Source organism: Trichosurus vulpecula, chromosome 5, assembly GCF_011100635.1.
Source record: "Trichosurus vulpecula isolate mTriVul1 chromosome 5, mTriVul1.pri, whole genome shotgun sequence".
Classification (NCBI taxonomy): Eukaryota; Metazoa; Chordata; class Mammalia; order Diprotodontia; family Phalangeridae; genus Trichosurus; species Trichosurus vulpecula.
Window position 1 is genome coordinate 193141660 of NC_050577.1, and position 23238 is coordinate 193164897.

A 23238-nucleotide genomic window follows, 5' to 3' on the forward strand; every position below is an offset into this window, starting at 1 on the left:
CTGAATTCTCTAGCCTTCTCTTTCTTCCCAGAGCCCAAGATCTTAGATCTCCCTCCTTTCCTTTCGATCAGGAAACAGAAGGAAGTCTTCTCCTTCCTTTTTCCTCATCCCTAGATCCCTGGGTAGCACATGCACGACTTGGAAGTTCATTTGCCTCCCTGGGAATCATCAGCAGTCAAGTTACCTGCCCCCTTCCTATAAGGGACGTTGATTTTGTTGTTCACTTGTATTCAACTCTTCGTGACCCCATTTGGCAAAGCTACTGGGGTGGTTTGCCATTTTTTTCTCCAGTTCATTTTACAGATGAGGAAACTGAGGCAAACAGGGTTAAGTGACTTGTCCAGGGTCATAGAGCTAATAGGTATTTGAGGGCAGATTTGAACTCGGATCTTCCTGACTCCAGGCCTGGCACTCTATCTACTGCACCACCTCGCTGTCGCTTGTAAGGGAGGAGGAGGCCTAAAAATCCAGAAGTTAGTTCCTCACAGTGGGTATGACCCAAGAACGTGAGAGTGACTGTGAATGGTTTCAGTTCTGTTACTAAGTGATCCTCAGCCTCCTGCTACTCCAGGGCCTCAGAGATGCCCAGTCCCATCTGACATCCCAGCGACTGCTCTGGGCTGCCTAGAAGGAGGGGCTTCTGAGGCTTTCAATGCATGAACACAGCATTTAAAATATGCAAATAAATACAAAATTCTGTGCAAAACAGCTTTGGTTTTTCTTTGCTGAAAAGCTTAAACAACTGCAGAACAGTTACATTTCAGGCTAATGAGCTGCTCTAGACCTTGTTGAAGAGAAACCCCAAGGCTTGTTAGCCTGACAAGGGAACATTTATTCCTGAAGGGAAAGTAGCAGGACTTCAGCTATATCAACCTGTCATCGTGAGTTGGCTCATCCCCTTGTTAGCTCTTAGAAAGCTGGAAAGGGGTGAAGAAAGGTGAGGGGAAAGACTGGCTAAATGTATATTTATTTGAGCCTAACATTCCAGAATGTTATCACATTTTGAAACTCACGTCAGCTGGTGTGGTAGTCAATGCAAATACTATGATTTCATTTTTACAGATGAAGAAACTGAGATTCAGGCAGGTTGAGAGAAAGCTAGTAAACATCAGAGTTGGGTCTCCCAATTCCATACTTCTTTCATTCATTACACCCAGCTCCAGGACCTGATGTATTTTCCTTTAGAAATACCCTCTGGGGGCAGCTAGGTGGCACAGCGAGTAGAGCACTGGCCCTGGAGTCAGGAGGACCTCAGTTCAAATGTAGCCTCAGACACTTGACACACTTACCAGCTGTGTGACCTTGGGCAAGTCACTTAACCCCAGTTGCCCTGCCTTCCCCTCTCAAAAAAAAAAAAAAAAAACGAAGTACACTCTGTTAGGCAGACAGCCTTTATATTCTAAGAGGACCATGCCATACTGTAGTATAAAATTCATGGGACAATGCCTCCTTTAATATGGCAGGCTTTTGAATCAAATCCCTAAGTGGAACCAACCTGCCACAAATAGTTCAGAAGATAATTAGTAATCACTTCCCAGGAGATTTCATTGTCTTTCTCAACCAGTTATGTATTTCCTCTTTTGGCTAAGTCCAATTGGATTGGCTTACACAGGGCAAAGCCTCTGTTCTCAGTAAACAACCTGCTGCTAAAAGTTCTAAACAGGGAGGCTTTGGCTCATCGAGGGAGGTGACTGAATGTTTGGAGGCCCCGACACAGTGTGAAGCGCCCGAGACCCAGCATCCCCAGGGGAACGGTTGTGAGGGACATTAACGGCACCTTGGGGACAAAATGAGTACTAGGCAAACAGCTGCAGTCAGCCGAAGGTACCCGCTGAAATAGACAAACAATATTTGCCCTCTGATCTTGTGTCTTTTGTTGATGCCAGGTGACAGGTAATTCAGTTCAGTTCGAGGAAACTTTTGTTAAACTCAGTTCTGCCTCTCCCCACATATTGGGGTAGGGGGTGGGGGGATACAGAGAAGGGAACAAGCAGTTATTAAGCACTTACTACATACCAGGCTAAGCACTTTAAATATATCATCTCATTTGATCCTTATAACAACCCTGAGAGGTAGGTGCTATTATTATCCCCATTTCACAGTTGGGGAAACTGAGGCAGACAGAATTAAGTGATTTGCTACAGGTTCACACAGCTAGTAAATGTCTGAGGCTGGATTTGAACTCCTGACTCTAGGACTACCAGCTACGTAGTTGCCTCGATTTATTTTATATTTATTTATTCTGAATGGATTTATTTTGCATATTTTTGTAGTTGATAATGTATACACATTGTCTCCTCTCATAGAATGTAAGCCTTATGAGGACAGTTTGTCCTTTTATCCCCAGAGCCTAACTGAACAACTGGTTTAATAAATGCTTGGTGACTAATTAATTGTTAAGCACCTACTATTTACAAAGTACCGTGCTGGGTCTTGGGGACACAAAAAAAAAACAATAACCAGAGGGAGTTATGCAGCCCCCCAGGAATTGATAGTCCACTGAAGCATAGAACTATAAACACAGATAAATATGATACACATTAATCTGAAGAGGGAGAGAGAGTGAACTAATAACTGGGGGAATCAAGGAAGGCTTCGAGGAAGAAGTGACCTCTGAGCCAATCCCTGAAGGAAGACAAAGGTTCACAGAGGCAGAATTGAGGCAGGAGTACATGGCAGGTATGTACAATATCCCAAGGGATGCAGGGAGCTGGGAGATAAAATATTAAGATTAGTAATAGCCAAATTTGGATGAGATAGAGAATGCATAAAGGAGAGTAATATAAAATTGGTCTAGAAAGGGAGGTTGGAGGCAGATTGTAGAGGGCCACAGTGTGAATGCCAGCCTAAAGAATTTGTTTTTATCCTTGAGGCAATAGTGAGCTATTGAAGGTTTTTGAGTAGTTGAGTAATGAGGTCAAGCTCATACCTAAGGAAGATTATTTTGGCAGCTGTGTGGAGAATGGATTGTAAAGGGAAGAGCCTGGAAGCAGGGAAACCAATTAGGAGACTGTCACAATATTCCCAGTGAGAGATAAAGGCCTAAATTGGAACGGCAGCCATGAAAATGATGAGAGAGAGAGACAATGATATCAGCCCTAGGTGCTGGAATTCCTAACTGTGGTTCTAAGATGATTCTTTCTTCTCCATCCTCTTCTTCCTTTCCCTCTCCTGCCTTCTTGCTCCCCCTTTCCCAGTCCTCCTGTACCATATGGCAATCAGTACCCCAGACCCAGAAGGCAGGCTAGCATAATTAGTACTAAAGCAAGCAATATTATGAGCTAATAAGCTTTTCTAGGCTCACGTGGGAACCTCGCCGCCATTTGTAGCGTTGTTTCTATTAGAAAACATATCCCGAGTTTCAAGCAATTGACTTCAAAAACCAACTGCAACACAACCTGTTCACAAATGGTGATCTGTGTACAGCTTAGGTGATTGGTTTAGAACCAAGCCAAAATATTTCAGGACCCCACTAGTTCAGGAGGTCAGTTTGCTCCAAAGACACTGAAAGGCTATCATTAAATGAGTAACTCAGAAACAGGAGGGCAGCTGGGTGGTGCAGTGGATAGAGTGCCAGGCCTTCAGTCAGGAAGACTCATGTTTCTGAGTTCAAATCTAGCCTCAGACACTTACTAGCTGTAGGACCCCAGACAAGTCACATAACCCTGTTTGCCTCAGTTTTCTCATTTGTAAAATGAGCTGGAGAAGGAAATGGGAAACCAGTCCAATATCTTTGCCAAAAAAACTCCAAATGGGTTTTCCAGCAAAGAGTTGGACACAACTGAAAGAAGTGACTAAAAAACAAAAAACTAAGAAAGAAACCAGCACGTATTAAGTGTCTAGCATATGCCAGGCGCTACTCTCCATAACACTCTCCTTGCTAAGGTTTGTTGAAGCATGTCTACATCCACAAAGACTGGGTGAGAATGGAGACAAGTTATGGAGGGATTCAGGGAGGAGCTATATTTTTTTCTCCTCAATCTTGCTGATGAGCTTCACTCACAAGCCCCGAGGGAAGGATTCTAGACTACTGTTGGGTTGGTTACCCATTCTGGGCTGTGTAACATGGGTCAGTCAGCCTCAAGGACTCCCAAGGTGATGTTTAAAAATTAAAAAATTAAAGCATGTTGGATCTGGGAAGGAACGTAGAGATGACTTAGTCCACATTGCCTCATTTTACAGATAAATAGAAGTAGCATAATGGTGGAAGAAGAATACTCAATTGGACATCAAGAGGTTTCTAGTCCATGATCAGGAGTGAGCATGATAGGAGATGCTTAAGAACAAAATTCTGACAACATGAAGAGAAACGATTCCAACAAGGAAGAAAAGTGGGGTTTGCGCAAAGAGACACATGGAACTTACCAGCCAATTTGGATTTAAAGAAGAAATGTATAAAAGATAGAAGCAAGGCCAGGTAAGGGAAGATTAAAAATAAGAGAATGGCACAGTTCTGCAAAATTATAATAGGGATGCTAAAGTTCAAAACGAACTGAGGCTGGTGGGGAAAGCTATCGACAACAAGAGATTTTTCTTAGCTATTTTAGGAGAAAAAGGAGGATCAGAGAAAGGAAAGGATGTTTGCTTGTGGTGGTTGAGATGAGGTTAACTGACAAAAAGAGAGAAGGGAGGGTTGCTCAACTCTTATCCTTTTTCTATTTTCTGTGAAAAAGAAAATAACCTTTGCATTGGAAATGAGAGAACAAAAAATGATTAACAGGGAGTTAATACCAAAGGTAAACATGGAGACAGTAAGAGAACAATGAGGTGCCTTTGAGGGATTCGAGTCACCTAGCCCAGATGAGCTACATCCCCGGGCACTGAAAGAATTCACAGGTATGATTGCTAAATCACTTTCAGTAATATTTGAAAGATCACAGAAAATAGAAAGGCAAATGTTGTCCTGATTTTCATTAAAAGGGAGAAAAATCAAGGTCTACAAACTAGAGGGCAGTCAGTTTGACTTCAGTTCCTGAGAACTTTTGAGAAAGGATCACTAAAAAGATGGCTGGTAAATATCTAGAAAGGGAAGCAGTGATTACAAAGAGTCATCATGCCTTCATCAAGGACAATAGTCGTGCCAGACTACTCTTATTGCCGTATTTGATGAGGCTACTAAACTAGTCGATGAGAGGAAGGCTCTGGATTATGTTTTGCCTAGATTTCTGCAAAGCTTTTTTTTAAAAATTTATTTTTTATTTTTAGTTTACAACACTCAGTTCCCCAAGTTTTTGAGTTCCAAATTTTCTCTCCCTCCCTCTCCTTCCCACCTCCCAGACAGTATGTATATAGGTTCTACATATACCTGTGCATTGAACTTATTTACATAACGGTCCAGTTGTAAAGAAGAATTATAACCAATGGAATGAATCATGACAAAGGAGAAATAAAACCAAAAAAGAAGGAAAAAAAAGAGAGCAAATAGTTTGCCTCAATCTGCATTCAGACTCCGTAATGCTTTCTCTGGATGTGCATGAGTCTTTTGGAGCTATTTTTGAACCTTGCATTGATAAGAAGAGCCAAGTCTATGAAAGTTAGTCCTTACAGATACCGTATGTCTGTTGTCATGTATAACGATCTCCTTCTTCTGCTCCCCTCACTCAGCATCACATCATGTGAGTCTTTCCAGGCTATAATGAAGTCTATCTGCTCCTCATTTCTTATTGCACAATAGTATTCCATTACATTCATATACCACAATTTGTTTAGCCATTCCCCAATTGACAGGCATCCCCTTAATTTCCAATGTAAAGCTTTTGATGAAGAATTTCCTACTATTCTCGTGGAAAAGATGGAGAGAGATGAATTAAGTGATAATCAGATGAATTCATAAGAGGGTGGTTGGTCTGATTCAAAGAGGAGTTGTTAATGGTTCAGTGTCAACATGTGGCAAGAGGTCTCCAGGGGAGTACCCCAGGGATCTGTCCTTGGTCTTGTACTCTTTAATATTTTTATCAATGACTTGAAACAAGTAGAGGATGACCAAGACAGGATCCAAAAGGATCTTGGCAGGCTAGAGCATTGGGCTGAACTCAGATGAAATCCAGTATAGAGATGAATGTAAAGTCTTACCCTTGGAATAAAAATCAAGTCCACAAATATAAGATGGGAGAGGCATGGCTAGACATCATTTGTTCGGGGGACATTATAGTGGGGATTTCTCTCATGAACAGGTTGGACTCAGTGGCCACTAAGGTCCCTTTCTTTGCTCAAATTCCGTGTCTATAAAATCACACCAAAAAATGTTAAGCACAGAGGGTACAGAGACAAAAAGAAAAGACAGTGCCATTGAGAAACTCCCAATCCACTGTGAAAGACAACACACAAATATATAAATATAAACAAAATAAATACAAGATAAATACAAAGTAATTGGGGGAGAAGCACTAGAAGTTGGAAGAACCAGGATCAGGAAAGGCCTCAGGCAGAAGGTGGTGCCTGAGGTGAGCTTTGAAAGAAACTAGAGATTCAAAGAGGCAGAGATGAGGAAGGAATATGTTCCAGGCATGTGAAAAGGCATGGGGATAGGAGATGAGATCTTGTGTGTGTGACAGACAGCAAGAAGGCACTGGAGGAGACCTTTGTCCAGCATATTTATACATGTGAAATCAAGGTAAAATGAATACTAAAAGTGCCCTTGAAGGGAAATGGAAGTCCCCACACAAGCTACATGGGGCCTGGTAAAAGTACAGTTCTCCTTCCTGGAACTTGGTGATGGGGTTTAGGGACGGTGAAGAAGACCTAAGAAGGAGCTTGCTTTGTGGTTTAGTAGTTTAAATTATGTCCAACCCTTCAAGACTCCATTTGGGATTTTCTTGGCAAAGATACTGAAGCGGTTTGCTATTTACTTTTCCAGCTCATTTTACAGATGAAGAAACTGAGGCAAATGGAATTAAGTGACTTGCTCAGGGTCACACAGCTAGTAAGTGTCTGAGGTCAAATTTGAACTCAGGTCTTCCTAACTCCAGGCCGTATACTCCATCCACTGAGCCACCTAGCTGAGTGGATCAGTTTAATTGGTCTAATTGGTCCAATTAGAGTCCGTGTCATGCCCAGCGGCAGGCCCCTGCAAAGCCCAGGACCTAAGCCATGGTTCGCTGCAAGAGAAGCAATGTTGGGCCCTAGCATCTATCAGCAATAAGGCTGACTAGGTGGAAGTTAGGGATGAACCAGGGTAAGGACAGAGAGATGGGTGGGCAGAGGAAATTTAATGGAAGAGACCAGGCTGATGCCAGGAAAAAAGCCAACTGGGTAGCCTTGCCTACAGTACCCACATGTTCCCATTCTGTAAAAGTTCCCTGGGGCCTTGTGGTGAAGGGTGAGTTTCTTCTGCATGTTTTTTAAAATAATCAAATAAGTGTAGCACTTATCTCCCAGCACAGCCCTAACCACATCTCTGGTTGCCAGGCACAGGAGGCCAAAGTGGGGCTTTCCTTACCTAGGCTTCCCTGTGACATTTAATTCAAATTCAGAAACCCATTTCCTTCTTCTTCCTTCACCTCATCGGATTCTAGAACATGAATTTAAAGATCATCTGGTCCATCCCCCTCATTTAACAGATGGGAAGACTGAGGCACAGAGAGGTAGAATAACTTGCCCCAAAATCACAGAGGCAATGACAGTGTCAAGATTCAAATCAATATTCTCTGATTCCAAATCCGGTCTTTCTACTATACCAAGCTGAACTTCTCCCTCTTCCATCTTTCACCTTCATAGACATAATCTCCAGACCTAAAAAGTCAAACTTTTACTCTCTACCAAAATAACTCATATAATCCCCGTCCTTGATCCTCTCCTGGGTACAAAACACCTTAGGTACCACAAGTCTTCACCATAAACTACAAAGGGGTCACAGTGGTTAGCAGGCCAGACTCGAGAGTCAAGCTTCAGTGCCCAATAGATCCAAAGAAAATCACAAACACATAGCACCTCAGCTTCACCCAGCTCTGAATTAGAATCCGGAAGGGGCCATCTTTACTTCCTCCATGCTCTGCAGATTTGTGATAAGCAATAGGCCCAGAAGGTGTTTTGACTTCCCCAAGGGAAAAGTCTCTGGTAAAATTCCCAAGGACTGGGCAGCAAGGTAGGAAGTTGGTGTGAGGAAAGCTTTGGAGAAGGGCCTGCTCTATAGGCAAAATTCTGAAGTAAAGAAACATTTTCAGAGATCTTTATTCTACTTCCCAACTTCCATTACCTTCCTCCCTCCATTAGCTACCCTATGACCTAGTGTTGAAAGACTGTTTTCTCTTATCCCAATAAGCATCCCTTTCTGGAAGAAATTAAGGTTACATCTCACACCATATACAAAAATAAGCAATAAACGGATATACAAATATAAAAAGTCACAGCATACACAAATTAAGAGATCGGAGAAAGAGATTCCTTTCTTTCATACCCGTGGATAGGGAAAGAGTTCTTGAACAAATGAGGGCCAAGAGAGGATCAAAGGGGACAAAATAGGTAATTTTGACCATACAAAATTGAAAAGTTTTTGCACAGAACAAAATCAATTCAATTAGTACTAGAAGGGAAACAGTAAAATGGGAAAAAATCATTGCAGCAGTTTTCACTAATAAAGGTCTGATATTTGAGGCATAGGGGGATTGACCCAAATATATAAGAATAATAGGGTGGCAGCTAGGTGGCACAGCAGATAGGACACTGAGTCAGGAGGACCCAAGTTCAAATGTGACCTCAGATACTTACCGGCTGTGTGACCCTGGGCAAGTCACTTAACCCCAATTGCCTCCAAAAAGAAAAAAAAAAGAACAACAGAAATTCTAAATGGCTAAAGGCTATCAATGTAAAGAAATGCAGCTACCAACACCATATTAAATAATCCTTCAAAATACTAATAACAAGAATATAAATTAAAACAATTCTGAGATTCTGACTTATACCCATCATAGTGTCAAAGATGACAAAAAAATTAAAATGACAGTTGTTGGAGTGGCTATGGCAAGAAGGACACGTTAATAACTCTTAGTGGGGCTACAAGCTGGTCCAACATTTCTAGAAAGTAATTTGTAACTCTGACCCCCAAAATCACTGTACCTACTAAACATTTATTCCAGAGAGATTGGAGAAAGTGAAAAAAAAGACCTAAATGTTCAAAAATACTTATAACAACATTTTTGTTGTAGCAAAAATTTGGAAATTAAGGGGGTTTCATCAATAGGCGAATGGCTAAATTTTGTTGTATCATACTGAATTAAGCTCAAATTGTGTTATGTGAATATACTAGAATGCTATTGCACCCCAAAAAATCATAAAGAGATGAATTCAGAGATACCTGAGGAAACTTACATGAAATGATACAAAGTGAACAAAATTTGGAAAACAATTTGTACAATGACTAAAATATCATAAAGGAAATCATCTTTTCTTGAAAACTGTGCCCAATGTAGTCACCAACCAGGACACCAGAAGACAGATGATAACTGCATTACCAGCTCGTAGCAGAAAAGTGATAGACTCAAGATACAGAATGAGACATACATTTGCAGACATGGTTAATGAACAGATTTGTTTTGCTTGAGTGTGTTTATTTATTATAAGGAGGGCTTTTTTATAGGGAAGGAGGAGAGAGGGGGAATAGTAATAGTGATGCCAAAAAAAAATAATGAAAAAGAAAGAGTCAATGGAACATTTTAAAAATACACAAAAGAGAGTAGAAGGAAGTTTTGGAAGGGGACGTGTACAAGCAGGGCAAGCATTGGAACTACTGTATAATAATTTTTATTAGTTGTAAGTAATTATTGAGATTTATGGTTTCATTTATAATCTCCTTTTTCTTGTCTTTATATTTGGAAATGTTTGCTTTTTATGTTTGTTAAGTTCATAATAATAAAAAAAGAAAATCTAATTTAAGAAATAGAATAATTCTTTCTAAGGTACTTAGCTGACACAGTGGACCCTTCAGTCATAAAACTATAAAAATAGACTTTGAGGGCTGCAAAGACCTCAGAGATCACTTAGTCCATAGCCTCACTTTTTGTTTCAAAAGTTACAACAGTAATTTAGTAAAGAATTCTGACTTGCCCAAGGGCACATGACATATCAGCATATTTTTTGAGTACCTACTATATATGTGTATGGTGCAGGGCTGTGCTGGTAAATTTTTAACAATCATCTTTCTGGTGGGCGAGGGGGAGAGTGTACACATGACACATTTAAGTATAATCTTCATTATTAACATTTTCTCCTTCAGTTTTTTTTTAATCTAGACAATTAGCAAAAAATAATTCAAGTTCTGGTATGTAACTTTTGCTGATTTCCAAGCTATTAATGTTCAAAATGAAAATTTAACAATCTTCTCTTGTAAGCCAGTACAAACCAACTCTAGTACACCCCCACATATATATGTATGTGTGTGTATACATATACATAATATATATGACATCAATTTTGCTGATAGAAACACTTGCTCATGCCAGCCCCATGCTGGATAGCACCTACCTTCTTAATCTCCACAGAAGAGCTATCGCATGTGCCACTTGGAAGAGAGACTCGCTTACATCCATGCTCTGCACCTCGTAAGGCCCAGGAGTTGGCAAAGTCGTAGGCGTCAGAGGTCAAGGTGCCTGTGGAACAAGGTTTGGAATAAAGAGGAGTCACCAGATGTCCCTGCCCCATCACATCTCAATGCATCTCCTCCCTTTAGGGTCCCCATTCAACCATAAGCACTGAAGGGTGAGGGCAGAAATCCCTCCTTTATTTGGAGTCACCTTCAGATTAGCAACTTGAGGAGCACTTCAAGTTTGACTATTACTAGATAATGATGGCAAGACAATTAAGCTGTGGGGGAGAGGAAGGCAGCAGCAAAAGGAGAGAGGGAAAAGGGGAGAAGAGAAAGAGGGAGGTGGAAGAAAGGAGGAGAAAGAGGAAGAAGAGAAAGAGGAGGAAGAAGGAGGAAAAAAGGAAAGAAGAAGAAGGGGAAGAGGAGGAGGAGGAAGGAGGAAGGAGGAAGAAGAAGAAGAAAGAGAAAGAAAGAAAAAGAGAGAAGGAGGGAGAGAGGGAGAAAGGAATGAAGGAAGGAAGGAAGGAAGGAAGGAAGCAAGGAAAGAAGGAAATTAGTAGGAAGAGAAAAGGAAAGGGGAATTTAAAAGAATGACAAATGGACAGAAAGAGAGAAAATAGAGGGGAAAAGATGAAGGGAAAGGAAGTGGGAGAGGAGACAGGATGAAAAAGAGAGGAGAAAGAGGCAACAGCAATACAAATGATCCAAGACAATTTCAAAAGATTCATGATGGAAAATCATGGTATCCACATTCAGAGAAAGAACTATGGAGTTTGAATGCAGATCAAAGCATACTATTTTCATGTTTTGGGTTTTTTTTCTTTCTTGTGGTTTTTCCCTTTTATTCTGATTCTTCTTTCACAACATGACTAATGAGCAAATGTGTTTAACATGATTGTACATGTATACCCTATAGCAGATTGCTTGCTGTCTTGGGGAGTGGGAGGGGGAAGGAGGGAAGGAGAAAATTTTGGAACTCAAAATTTTACAAAAATGAATGTTGAAAACTATCTTTACATGTAATTGGGAAAAAATTAAATTCTATTAAGGAAAAGAAAGAAAGAGGCAGTGAGAGGCAAAAAAAAAGGAGATATAGGGAGGGAGAGAAGTCTTTCACCAAGGTGGGACCTCCATGTGGCAAAGCAGTATGATTCTGTGATGTTTCTAGTTACCTTCTCTTTTGTGTTTCTATACATCATGTGTGAACTCGGGTAAGTTTCATATGAGGGATATGCTGCCAGCTACCAGAGGTCCTAGTCACAGTAAACGCCAAAGGACTTGAGAAATCACGATTAGTGATTCAACATCACAAGATCATCAACGGTTGCTTGCCAGACAAAATCTTTTGAGCCCTTCCATCTCCTCTCAGGCATGCTGTATCAAAGGTCATGGGACCCTGGCAGTCAAAAGTCATAGGACCCCAATAAGGACAATGAGAGTTTAAACCATGTAATCAGTATTGCCCAACAAGTTAATGGGGAAAAGTAAGGAAAAGACTCCTGTCTGCCATCAGGCACATTAGTTAAATCATGGTTTCTGAAAATGGAACCTTGTGGTTTAGGCAATGCCTCCAGGTCAGAAAATGACTGCCAGAGTGGAATAGATGGCATAGCCTCTGGGTTGGAGGGACTGACCTTTCTTGTGGGAGGAGAGGTAAGACACACTGTATGTGGTAGGGAAGGGGAAAGGAAAATGATGAACAAGAGATGTGGAGAGACAGTGGAGTGACGTGGAAGGTATGCAAAACTAGGAGTCAGCACTGTGGCTTTCCAGTCTCAGCTCTGCCAGTCATTTCTTGGATGCCTTTAGGGAAGTTATCCAGTCCCTCTGGGCTTCACTTTCTCCATTCACATTTCCCCATAAAATGAGAAGTTTGAACTAGATCCCTTAAGTCACTTCGAGCTTGAAAATTCAACGCAGCAAGACTAAGACGAGTGCTAAGAACTCCCTAAGAGAACTTAGAGAATAGCAATAACTTAGATTTGTATGGTGATTTCAAATTGGCAAAGCATTTTTTCAATGACAACTTTGTGAAATACATCATGTAAATATTACAATGCCCATCTTGTTTTTGCTGTTGTTCAATCCTTTTTTCAGTTGTGCCCAACTCTTCATGACTCCATTTGAGGTTTATTAGCAGAGATAACTAAAGTGGTTTGCCATTTCCTTCTCCAGCTCATTTTAGAGATGAAGAAGCTGAGGCAAACAGGGTTAAGTGACACCTCACAGACATGAAAAATGATACTCATAGAGGTTAAATGACTTCAGAGAAAATCTGTTAAGTTGAAAGAGACCTCAAAAGCCACCGAATCCAACCCATGTCTAAACACTTACTGCCTCCTGAAGCAGACCATTCCACGTTTTGATTGCTGTAAGTATTCGTTTTTCCTCATCCTAAGCCTAAATCAATTTCTCTGAAGTTCTCATCTTTATTCTTTATTCTACAGTTGGGGGACATGAAGAATAAGTCTTATCCTTACTCTCCCACATCCCAGCCCTTCAAAGAGCTGAAGACAAATCATGGCTTCTTTCAGATCACCTGAATCTTCTCTTCTTCAGATTAAATATCCCAGTTCTTTCAAATGAGGCTCCTATAGCTGGTCATTTCCAGACCTCTCACAATCCTTGTAGCATTCCTCTCAACACACTTGATGTTGACAATGTCTGTCCTAAAAGATGGTACCCAGAGCTATACACAATACTCTACATGTGTTCTGATCAGGTCAGAGTCTACTGAGAGTCTATCACCTCCCTCATTCTGGGCACAATGAATCACAAGCATCCCATGATTACATTTGCCTTTTTTGACTGTCACATTATACTGAAGAGTCATAATGAACTATTCCACATGTTGGTTCACTAAAACCAATCAGATCTTTTCCAAATGAACTGTTGTCTAGACTTGCTTCTCTTGACCTGTACTTGTGATGCTGATTAAAAGTTTACATTTATCCCAATTAAAGTTCATATTATTAGATTTAATCCATCCTCTCTAACTCATGGTTACCTTTTTTGGATCCTAACTCTGTTATCCAACATGTTAGCTATATCTCTCAGTTTCATGTCATCTAGAATTAGAAAAGCATGCCATTTATGCCTTCCTTTAAGTGAGAGATAAAACCTTGATACTTCAGTGGATCTGTGATATCATCAAGGTAGGTACTCTATTCAATGGGACAGATTGTCCCATCTGTGCCAACCATGCCCTATTATTCTAAGGCATTTTTATCTATTTCGCATGTATAATTGATGTCATATCGCTTGCTTTCTCAGTGGGTGGAGAAGAGGGTGGGAGGGAGGAAAAGAATTTGGAACTCAAAAATTTTTTTAAATGCTTAAAATAAATAATAATACTTTAAAAATTATTGATCATTGAGTTCCCAGTACATTTATGTCAGTCTCTTTAGACACATTGTCTTTTTCTTTTTCATCAAAATTATTTCTATTGTATCTTTAGAATTTCCTGTTGGATGACTAATGTGAAAATATGTTTAATAAGAAGGGAAGCGGAAAAAATTTAAAACTCAAAAGCTTATGGAAGTGAATATCGAAAACTAAAATTAAATAAATTAAATTTAAAAAAAGAATTTCCTATTGGATTGGCATTCTCTGTACCATTTTAGGCCTTGGGACCTACCAATACTTTTTATGATCTCTTTGAAATCTTCTCTTCCCAAATCCAGAAGGCATTAAGACTATGCCCACTTTTCTGCTCGTTCTCTCTAACAGATTTTTAAAAGGAATGGTCACTTGCCCTCAAAGTCTCCATCTCCTACATCACAGTAACAACTTCCTTCCTCTTTGCGTGTCAAAATTAGATCCAAAATAGTAGTTACCCTCACTTCCTCCACATTTTGAAAGATGAAATTATCATTATGATAAGCCAAAAGATACAGGTGTCTTTGCTTTGCCACAGAAAGAAACATTCTCAGAGATGTCTCAATAACAGTTCCTAATCATTATTATATTATGCCTCTGTGACAGGTTTGTAATCTATTTCCTAAATGCTTCAATTATTTCTGTCTTCTGTCCTAGTGGTCTAGGTGTTTCTTCCTATGTTGATTCTCCCTCAAATATGTTCTCTACTATGCATGCGGCCTGGACTTCCTCGCTTGAGTAGATCTTCTTAATGCATATGCCATTTTGAAGTGAATGCTATTATTCAATCTGTCCCACTTAAAAATCATATACCTTTCCAGAGCTTTATTTGAGTCTTGAGTTCCATCCCACTAAATTTCACAGAAACTTTATAATTCAATAAATAAAATGATCCATGACTTCATCAGTATGAGAATTCCTTCCAATGGCACAAAGTGAAATAAACTTATCAATACTTTCTCATTCTATGTGACTCTGTTTACATCTTCTTACATATCCTCAATAGGATTTCCATCTAAAATGCTATCCACATCCAGAGAAAGAACCTATAGAGTCTAAATACAGAGCAAAGCAGACTATTTTCTTTTTTGTTTTGTTTTGTTTTTTCTTCCTCATGGTTTCTCCCATTTGTTATAATTCTTCTATACAACATGACTAATGTGAAAATCTGTTTAATAGGAATGTATATGTAGAGCCTATATCAAATTGCAGGCTGTCTTGGGGAGGGAAGGGGGAAGGAGAGGGAGAAAATTTAAAAGTTATGGAAGTAAATGTTGAAAACTAAAAATAAATAAATTAACTAATAAAAAATAGGATTTCCATCATATATGCTTGTGCCCTTCCTTTAGGTCTTTCAACATTTGGTGGGTACCACTATGGTACTTGGACTTTTTCTCATTTTCACTACATTACGAATTGACCTCCTTTTCTAAATCATAGCTCTCCTTGACATCATTTATGCTGCTAATTCCATGTAAATAAATGATACTCATGTGGTCAACTTTTCCTCTATGTGTTAAGATCTATAATTTGCTCTGTTGTGCATTTTTGTACAGACAACTGAGGCCATGAATATTTTTGCCAGCTCCCGTCTTGGATTGAATGATCCTGGGCAAGTTAGAACTTCCCAGTGCCTCCAAGCATCTTTCTAAGACTCTAAGTTACATGCAAATTGCTGTTCTGCAACTGAGATAAAAGCATCCATACCAAAGAATTCCCCAAATCTATGAAATCTCAAGAACATACCTCACCCTCAGAAAAGCCACTCCCTCGGGTTGTCCCTCCATCCTCCCACCCCAGGATTAACTCCAGAGTTCTGAGTTCCAGCCTGGCACAAACTGACAGCTGTTCCTTTGCTTTGGGAGTCACTTTGTGCTCTCCCTGATGTTAGGGTGTATGGTTGAAAAAGAACAAATTTTGCTGCCCAAGAAGAAAGGGCATCATCCTTCGACATGGTCACGAAGACAGTGTGGAACAATAGAAATAACCCTGGGCAGAAACCCTTGGGCTTGGAGCCTTGCTCTGCTACTTGTGACCTTGAGCGAAGAACAACCTCTCTGAACCTCTTTCCTCATCTGAAAAATGGGATAATAACGCTTCTATGGTCAATAAAGAACTCACCTTGGAGTCAGAAAGACCTGGTTCCAGGCCAAGTTTTTGATATAAACTATGTGGCTTGGGGCAAATCACTTTATTTCTTAGAGGCACAGTCTAAGATTTTACACATTACAAGTAAGTTGCTGATCTATGTTGGTGAAGGGAATTTCCACGCTGGAAGTTCTCCACCAATGAAATCACCCCTTCCTCCCCACCAAAAAAGTTATCTATCTCACATGTCTTTTGTGAGGTTGAAATGAGGTGATATATATAAAGTACTTTGAAACCCTAAAGATTCATGTAAATAAGGATTATTGCTGTCATCCTTATATCACAGGATTTAAGAATTATCTAATCAAATTCTCTTATTTTACTGATGAGGATGGCTGTGGCCCAAAGAGGTTAAATGATCATCATTAACACAGTGTAAGGTGTTATCAGTTCCTGATTAATCAGGGGTTAATTACCCAGTGTATAATTGATTATTCTAGGTTCTGGCTTCTCTTTTTCTCTTCTCTTCTGTTGATACCTTTGGAGCATATCTTAGTTTACTAGAATCTCCACTAAGTAGGGACAGTGGGGAGGGTAAGGGGGAAGGGACAAACCAAAAGAATAAAGAAAAACTCTGATTTGTCCATTTTTGCTACCATCTGGGAAGAACTCTGATTAAATAGCTTTGGTGATTAAAATTACCAGCCAAAACGAGATTTAGAAATTATCAGTGCTTTTCAATTATCCATGCTACACTCTGTTGCATATAAATGAATAAATTAATGAGTGAGAAAGAATTTATTACATACTTACAATGTGCCACGCACTGTGCTGAGCACTAGGGCTACCAATTCAAGAAATCATGACAGTCTCTGCTCTCAAGGACCTTACCATGGATAATCAAACATTGGTTTCATTGATCATAGTTCAGGTCAATAATAATAAATCATATTTCTTATGTGTCTTAAGGTATAAAGCGTGCTTTTCCCACAACATCTTTGTGAAGTAGGTAGTATGAGTATTGTGACCAGCTCCCCATTTTACAAATGAAGAAATTAGCGCTCAGAAAATAAAAGCATCTTGACCACGGTCACAGAGATGATAAATGTCAGAGATGAAAGCTGAACCCAGTTCTTCTGATTTAGTCCATCACCCTTTCCGTCATATTCTACTGCCTCTCTATACCCTGTTTGTCCAAAGCATCAGTTCTCAAAGTGTGGTCTGGGGACCCCAGCGGTCCTTTAGGGGGGTCTACAAGGTCAAATGCTAACATATCTTAATTTCTAATATGGTAAATATTGATAGATGTAAACCACATACACAAAAGCTCTTTGGAGAAGACTTCAATAATTTTTAAGAGAATAAAGGAGTCCTAAGATAAAAGAAAAAAAAAGTTTGAGAAATATTAATCTAGAGCTGGCGGGGCGGGGGGGAAGGTGGAACAAGCATTTGTTAAGTACCTCCTATGTGCTAGACACACTGTGTGAAGCACTTTACAAATATTATCTCATTCGTTGGGGTTGATTTAAGCCACTTCCCTTTAACCATTTCTGAGGGAAAAGCTAGCTCATTAAATCCTACCTTCCTGGGTTACAAAGTCATCCTCTGCAAAGTCATTGAAGTTGCCACACAGTCCACAGGTCTTATTGAAGTGCCTTTCAGGCAGCAGGAGCTGGAAGTTCCCATCGGCATCGATCTTGGCCACAAAGCCATAGACCTCACTGGACAACTTGTAGTAACCAGCCTCCACTTCTAAATACAGCCCTTTGGAGGCATAAGGAATGGAGATTCTGCAAAAGAATTCATCAGCTTACCAAGTGATATGTTTATAGTTCAGTCTCCATGATTGCTCCCCTAATCCCATTCCTTTCTTTTTTAAAAAAATTATTTTATTTTTAATTTATGAAATAAAACAAGCATTTTCATAGCATAGTACAATTTTTAAAAAGATGATTGCACATGAAACTTCAAACATACTATGCATAACTTGCTATTCCTTTCAAATATACAACAAAATTATCATGTAAATTACTTTTTTTTCTTCCCTCAACTTCCATCCTAGAAATGGCCACCATTAGACACAAATATAGATATGTGTGTGTGTAAAATTATTCTATATACACTTCTATTTATCAGTTCTTTCTCTGGATGCAGATAGCTTCTTCATGTCCTTTATAATTAATTTGAATATTTATAATAGCCAAAATAACTTATCCGCTCAAAGTCATTCTTAAAAACAGTAGTACCGTTACCATACACAACATTCTCTTGGTTCTGTTCATTTTGCTCTTCATTATTTCATGCAAGTCTATCCATGTTTTTCTAAGATCATCGAGCTCATGATTTCTTATAGCACACTAGTATTCCATCACAATCACATACCACAACTTGTTCAGCCATTCCCCCATTCCTTTCAACAAACATTTGCTATCCAGAAGCCCTCGGTTCCCTCACTTTGCTGTTTACAAGCTTTGGGAGTACAAACAAGGCATTTCTCTCTTCTAAGTTTCAGTTTCCTTCTCTGTGAAATGGAAATGATATTTTTGTGCTGTATTACTCACAGGCTTGTTGTAAACAAAACATTTTAGAAACCCTGAAATACTGTATAAATGTGAATTCTTGTTACGAGGACCTCCTCTAACAGTCTGCAGGGGAGGAACCGAGTTTGAATATGACAGTCATTGTCCACATGGAATTTGCTCCCGGTTCAGCCAAGTGAAGCATCGTAGACTCATTCTACTAGGTCCCAAGGGTTAGAACTAAGGGCTATAGGTGGAACCCGCAAAAAGGCAAATATGCAGGCTTGAAGTAAGAAAAACCTTCCTAAGAATTGAAGTTGGCCAAAGAGGAATGGAAGGGCTCCAGAAGTAATGGGTTTTCCCTCAGGAGGCCTTTAAATGGAGGCTAGAGGACCTTTTACACTATAAAGGCAATCTGTTGTCCTTTATGGGCTGGACTATTTGGCTCCTAATTACCCTTCTAACTCTGAAAGTTTCTGATGGGGGATGGTGGGAAGCTACTAGTAGGAACCAAGAGACCCGAGTTAAACTCCCAGCTCTTCCTTACACTACGTGACATCAGGTAAGGCTGGGTTCTACCATTAGCAAACCATGCTAAGTTATTTCACCTCTCTTGGTTGAAAGTTGGGGTGTTGATGATTCTACCACTAGGCATCTAACCCAAAGACAGCAGACACAGAAAAGTCCCATCTCTACCACAGTATTCATTAACAACACAGTTCATGGCAGCAAAAAAGAAAACAAACAAACAAAAAACAAAACCCAGAAACAAAGTAAAAGCCCATTGAATAGAGAATGCCTAAATAAATCATGCTAGATAAGTGCACCATAAGAAATAATGAGTATGATAGATTCAAAGAAATAAAGACTTTTATGAAAGAGATGGAGAGCTAAGAAAGCAGAACTAAGAGAGAAAATATGTACCATGACTACCACAATAACATAATGAAAACAGAGCTAAAAGACATCATATTTCACGCAAAATGCAGTGGTTGCAGGGATTTGATGATGAAGCACACTTCTCCTGATGGAGAGGTGGCAGACTATGGGTGCAGAATGGTCACTATGCTCTCAGATGCAGTAGTTTAACTTTTTCTTTGTTACAAAGAAGGGTTGTATTGAGAAAGAAGTATTGAGAAATGTTAATGGTGTCAAAGACAAAATTCATCAATGAAACATTTAATATTAAAAATGAATAGGATAAGTTAGACTGTCTCTAAAGTTTTTCCATCTCTGTAACTTTCTATGAGTCCTTGACTTACCTTTGGTCTCCCTGTGTCACAGTGCCATTGATAAATAAGTGGATGTCAAAAAATTCCCCAAGATACACAGAGAGACTTTTCCTCTTGCCATTTTCAAAATCCCCTGCAATTAAAAGAACCATTGGTGGATGAAAGGAAATGTATTTTCTTGCTTTTCTTAAGATTGAAATTATTAAATAAAAAGATCTGCTTATGGAATTCTTTAATCTACATAGCATGGAGCACGTGGAGCTAACAGAAATCCTCCCAAGGAAGCATAGCAAACAGACACTTTGGGGTCATCTTCAATTCTTCTGTCTTCCTCACCACCCCAGGCCCCACATCTAATCAGGCTCAGCCTTCTATCCACTGCACTACCTAGCTGCCTCTAACAATCTAACAATTAGAGCTACCCTAAGGTAGAATTGACTGGATGACCATTTATTGGGTATATTGTAGAGGGCACTGTTGTTGGGGAATGATTTGTAGCAGATGACCTCTGAAGTTCTTTCTAACCCTGAGATTCTGTGCTTCTGGCATCCATGCTCCCTCCTCTTCCCTAAAGAGCCTCATATCACCCACCAAGGACATGAATAAGGTTGGCGAGAACCTGTCTACCAAACAAACAATTGAGCTGCTGGAAGTGAATTGAATGGAAAAAGGGGCTTTAAAGCCAGCAGAGTTTATTTAGTTAATAAGCCATCTGAACCAAAGCACAAATGAGGGCCTGTGAATCATAATTCCAGGAGATGAGATGATTTTGACCGAGATTCTCCCCTGTGATAGGGGAATTAAGAAAAGAGCTAATCTGGTATGATAGACAGGAATTTGGAGTCAAAAGACATGAGTTTAAATTCCACATCTGCCACCAACAACTTGAGTGACCTTGGTCATGTCATTTAACTTCTAGAGCCATAATACTAACCTATAAAACATATAGATGGGGTGGGGGTGGGGGCAGGGGGCAGCAGGGAGGAACACTGAATGATTTCCAAGATCCCTTCCAGCTCTAAATCTATGACCCTATGACTCATCTCAAACTCCACCTCCTTCATGAAACCTTCTCCAAGTACTCACTGGTGCTCTCCCTCTTCTCTGAATTACTAAAGTCAACACCAACCAGTTTAGCATTTCATCATTCTCTAATTAGTTCATGCGTAAGGCTTATCTTTTCATCTAGACCATAATATGCTTCAAGGCAAAAATTGTCTCATCCTTCTTGGTATTCCCCAGAATACTGAGCACAGGGCTGTGTACTTAGCAGACGCTACTTATTATAGTAACAGCTAACATTCACATAGCTGGTTTTACCAATACTATCTCATTTTATTTTCCACCAACTCTGAGAATCCCCATTTCACAAGTGAGGAAACTGAGGCGCTTGCCTCAGGGTCACATAGTAAATGTCTGAGGTCAGATTTAAACTCAGGTCTTCCTAAGTGCAAATCCAGCACTATCTACTGTGCCTCCTGGCCACCTGATATTCAGTAAAGACTTGTTGAGTCATTCAGTCATATCCAACCCTTCATGACCCCTGTGGGGTTTTCTTGGCAAAAATACTAGAGTGGTTTGCCATTGCCTTCTCCAGTTGTACCCATTTTACAGTTGAAGAAACTGAGGCAGAAGTCCAATGACTTGCCCAGGGTCACACAGTCAGTAAGTGTCTGAGGCAGGATTTGAACTTAGGTCTTCCTGACTTCAGGCCCTTCACTCTATCCACTGCACCACCTTAGCTATTACTAATGCTTCTAACACACTCTAGAATCCTTAACTTCCTTCAAGGCTCACCTCAAGTGTTATCTCCTATAGGAAATCTTTCTAGATCCTCCTAGCTGTTAGTACTCTCTCCTCAAATTACATACATATATATATATATATGTATGTATGTATGTATATATGTATAAATGTACACATGTATATGAATGTGTGTATGTGCATCTGTTTAAATGTATCTTGCCAACAGAATGTAACCACAGAGTTAATTTTGCTCAAATCACGTATAAAACAGGGAAATGTGTGCTTACCAAAAGTACTTGCTACCATCCTGGAAGATATCTTGTGCAGAGTCCAAAAGACAGAGGGATTCCCTATAGATAGTAAGTCTCCTAGATACTTCTGTTTACATGGGATATTGTACTTGTGGCATCAAATCCAGAACACTATTGGGCTTCCCCAGCAAGATCCATGTTTACTCAAAAAAGTTCAGCCTAATAATCCATACGGGAAAAACAAGATGGATGAAGAACACCTAGGCTACAGACATGCAGTTGAAATGCCAGTCCATTGAATTAGTAAATTCAGGCATATTATCTAGAACAGATATAGCAACTCAGCAGTAAGTTGAACTCAGAATTGAATAGGTGGAAAGGAACAGGCTAAACTGCACCTGGGAAATTACATACTGCTTTTAATGATTCCAAATTGTCCAGCAACACAACAATCAATCCTTTTTACACAGATGCTATACGGTTACAAGTTGTAGAATGCCACAATTTCCAAATAACTAAAGTTGCAGCTAACCCAAAAGTCAACAGAGGTGAATGGAAGGTGTCAACCTATTTCCAATGATGGCATCTGCTCTACAAGTGGCATAAAGACCATCATTCTTAATCCTTAATTCTATAGGAAATCTCTCTACACTGCTACAGGTTTAGTGCAAAGAACCTTCAAATCATGGTTCTGCTACTTAATGCCTATGTTACCTTGGGCAAATCACATCCCCTCTCATTTGTCAAATAAGGGTGTAGGAATACACGATCTGTATGGTCACTTCAAGATCTAAATTCTATGATTCTGTGACCCCAATTAATGGGTCATAGAAAAATCATTCCTTTCCTCTCACAATGGCTTGGTGACTCTTATCTAAGCCAGCTTGCCCCTTTGATGAGTCATTACACTAAGCCTTTATTCTTCCATTCAATCAATGTCCACTCACCCAAAATGGAGAAAGAGTGCTTCCGGCAGTCTCCAGTCAGGAGGTAACTGCAGTCTCCACCAAAACTGTAGAAGCGGTCATCAAAGGTTTTGATGTGGTCATCTCCAAAAAGGGTGCAGCGACTGACTGACATCTGACCCTTCTTGCCTTCCACGAAGAAAGATGGAAAGGAAGCTGGGAGGATGGAACACAGGTCAGCGCTACTGGGCCCACCAACCCAAACCACATTAGGCAAGATGAGACTGAAGGAAATGAGACTGAATCCACCCAAAACTGGACTTTGGAGTCAGAATTAATCAATCAAGAAGTAGCTATCAAATGCCAATATGTGCCCGGCTCTGTGCCAAGAGACTAAGAGAATTGCTGTGACTAAAAAATGTCATCATCTTATGGGCAGAATGATGAAGGGCCTCTCCAACACCTAAGGAATAGTTCTTCAATTATTTGTTAAATCAAGATAATGAAGAGTGGATTGCTTGCATTTTGCCATTTAGTGCTATCCACCTCTGGAGAAAGAACTGATGGAGTCTGAATACAGGTCAAAGCATGCTGTTTTTC

At 39.9% G+C, this 23238-nt stretch overlaps 1 protein-coding gene across 1 annotated transcript in view; it reads right to left on the minus strand.

The window, feature by feature from the left end:
* Positions 1 to 23238, minus strand: part of VWF (von Willebrand factor) — a 200989-nt gene that overhangs the window by 172983 nt on the left and 4768 nt on the right. Inside the window, exons 3-6 of the mRNA XM_036759070.1 lie at positions 22681 to 22854; positions 19767 to 19869; positions 17567 to 17775; positions 10459 to 10583 (exon numbers count right to left, since the gene is read on the minus strand). Coding sequence (XP_036614965.1) covers positions 10459 to 10583; positions 17567 to 17775; positions 19767 to 19869; positions 22681 to 22854 — 611 coding nt within the window. The remainder of the gene's footprint in view (positions 1 to 10458; positions 10584 to 17566; positions 17776 to 19766; positions 19870 to 22680; positions 22855 to 23238) is intronic.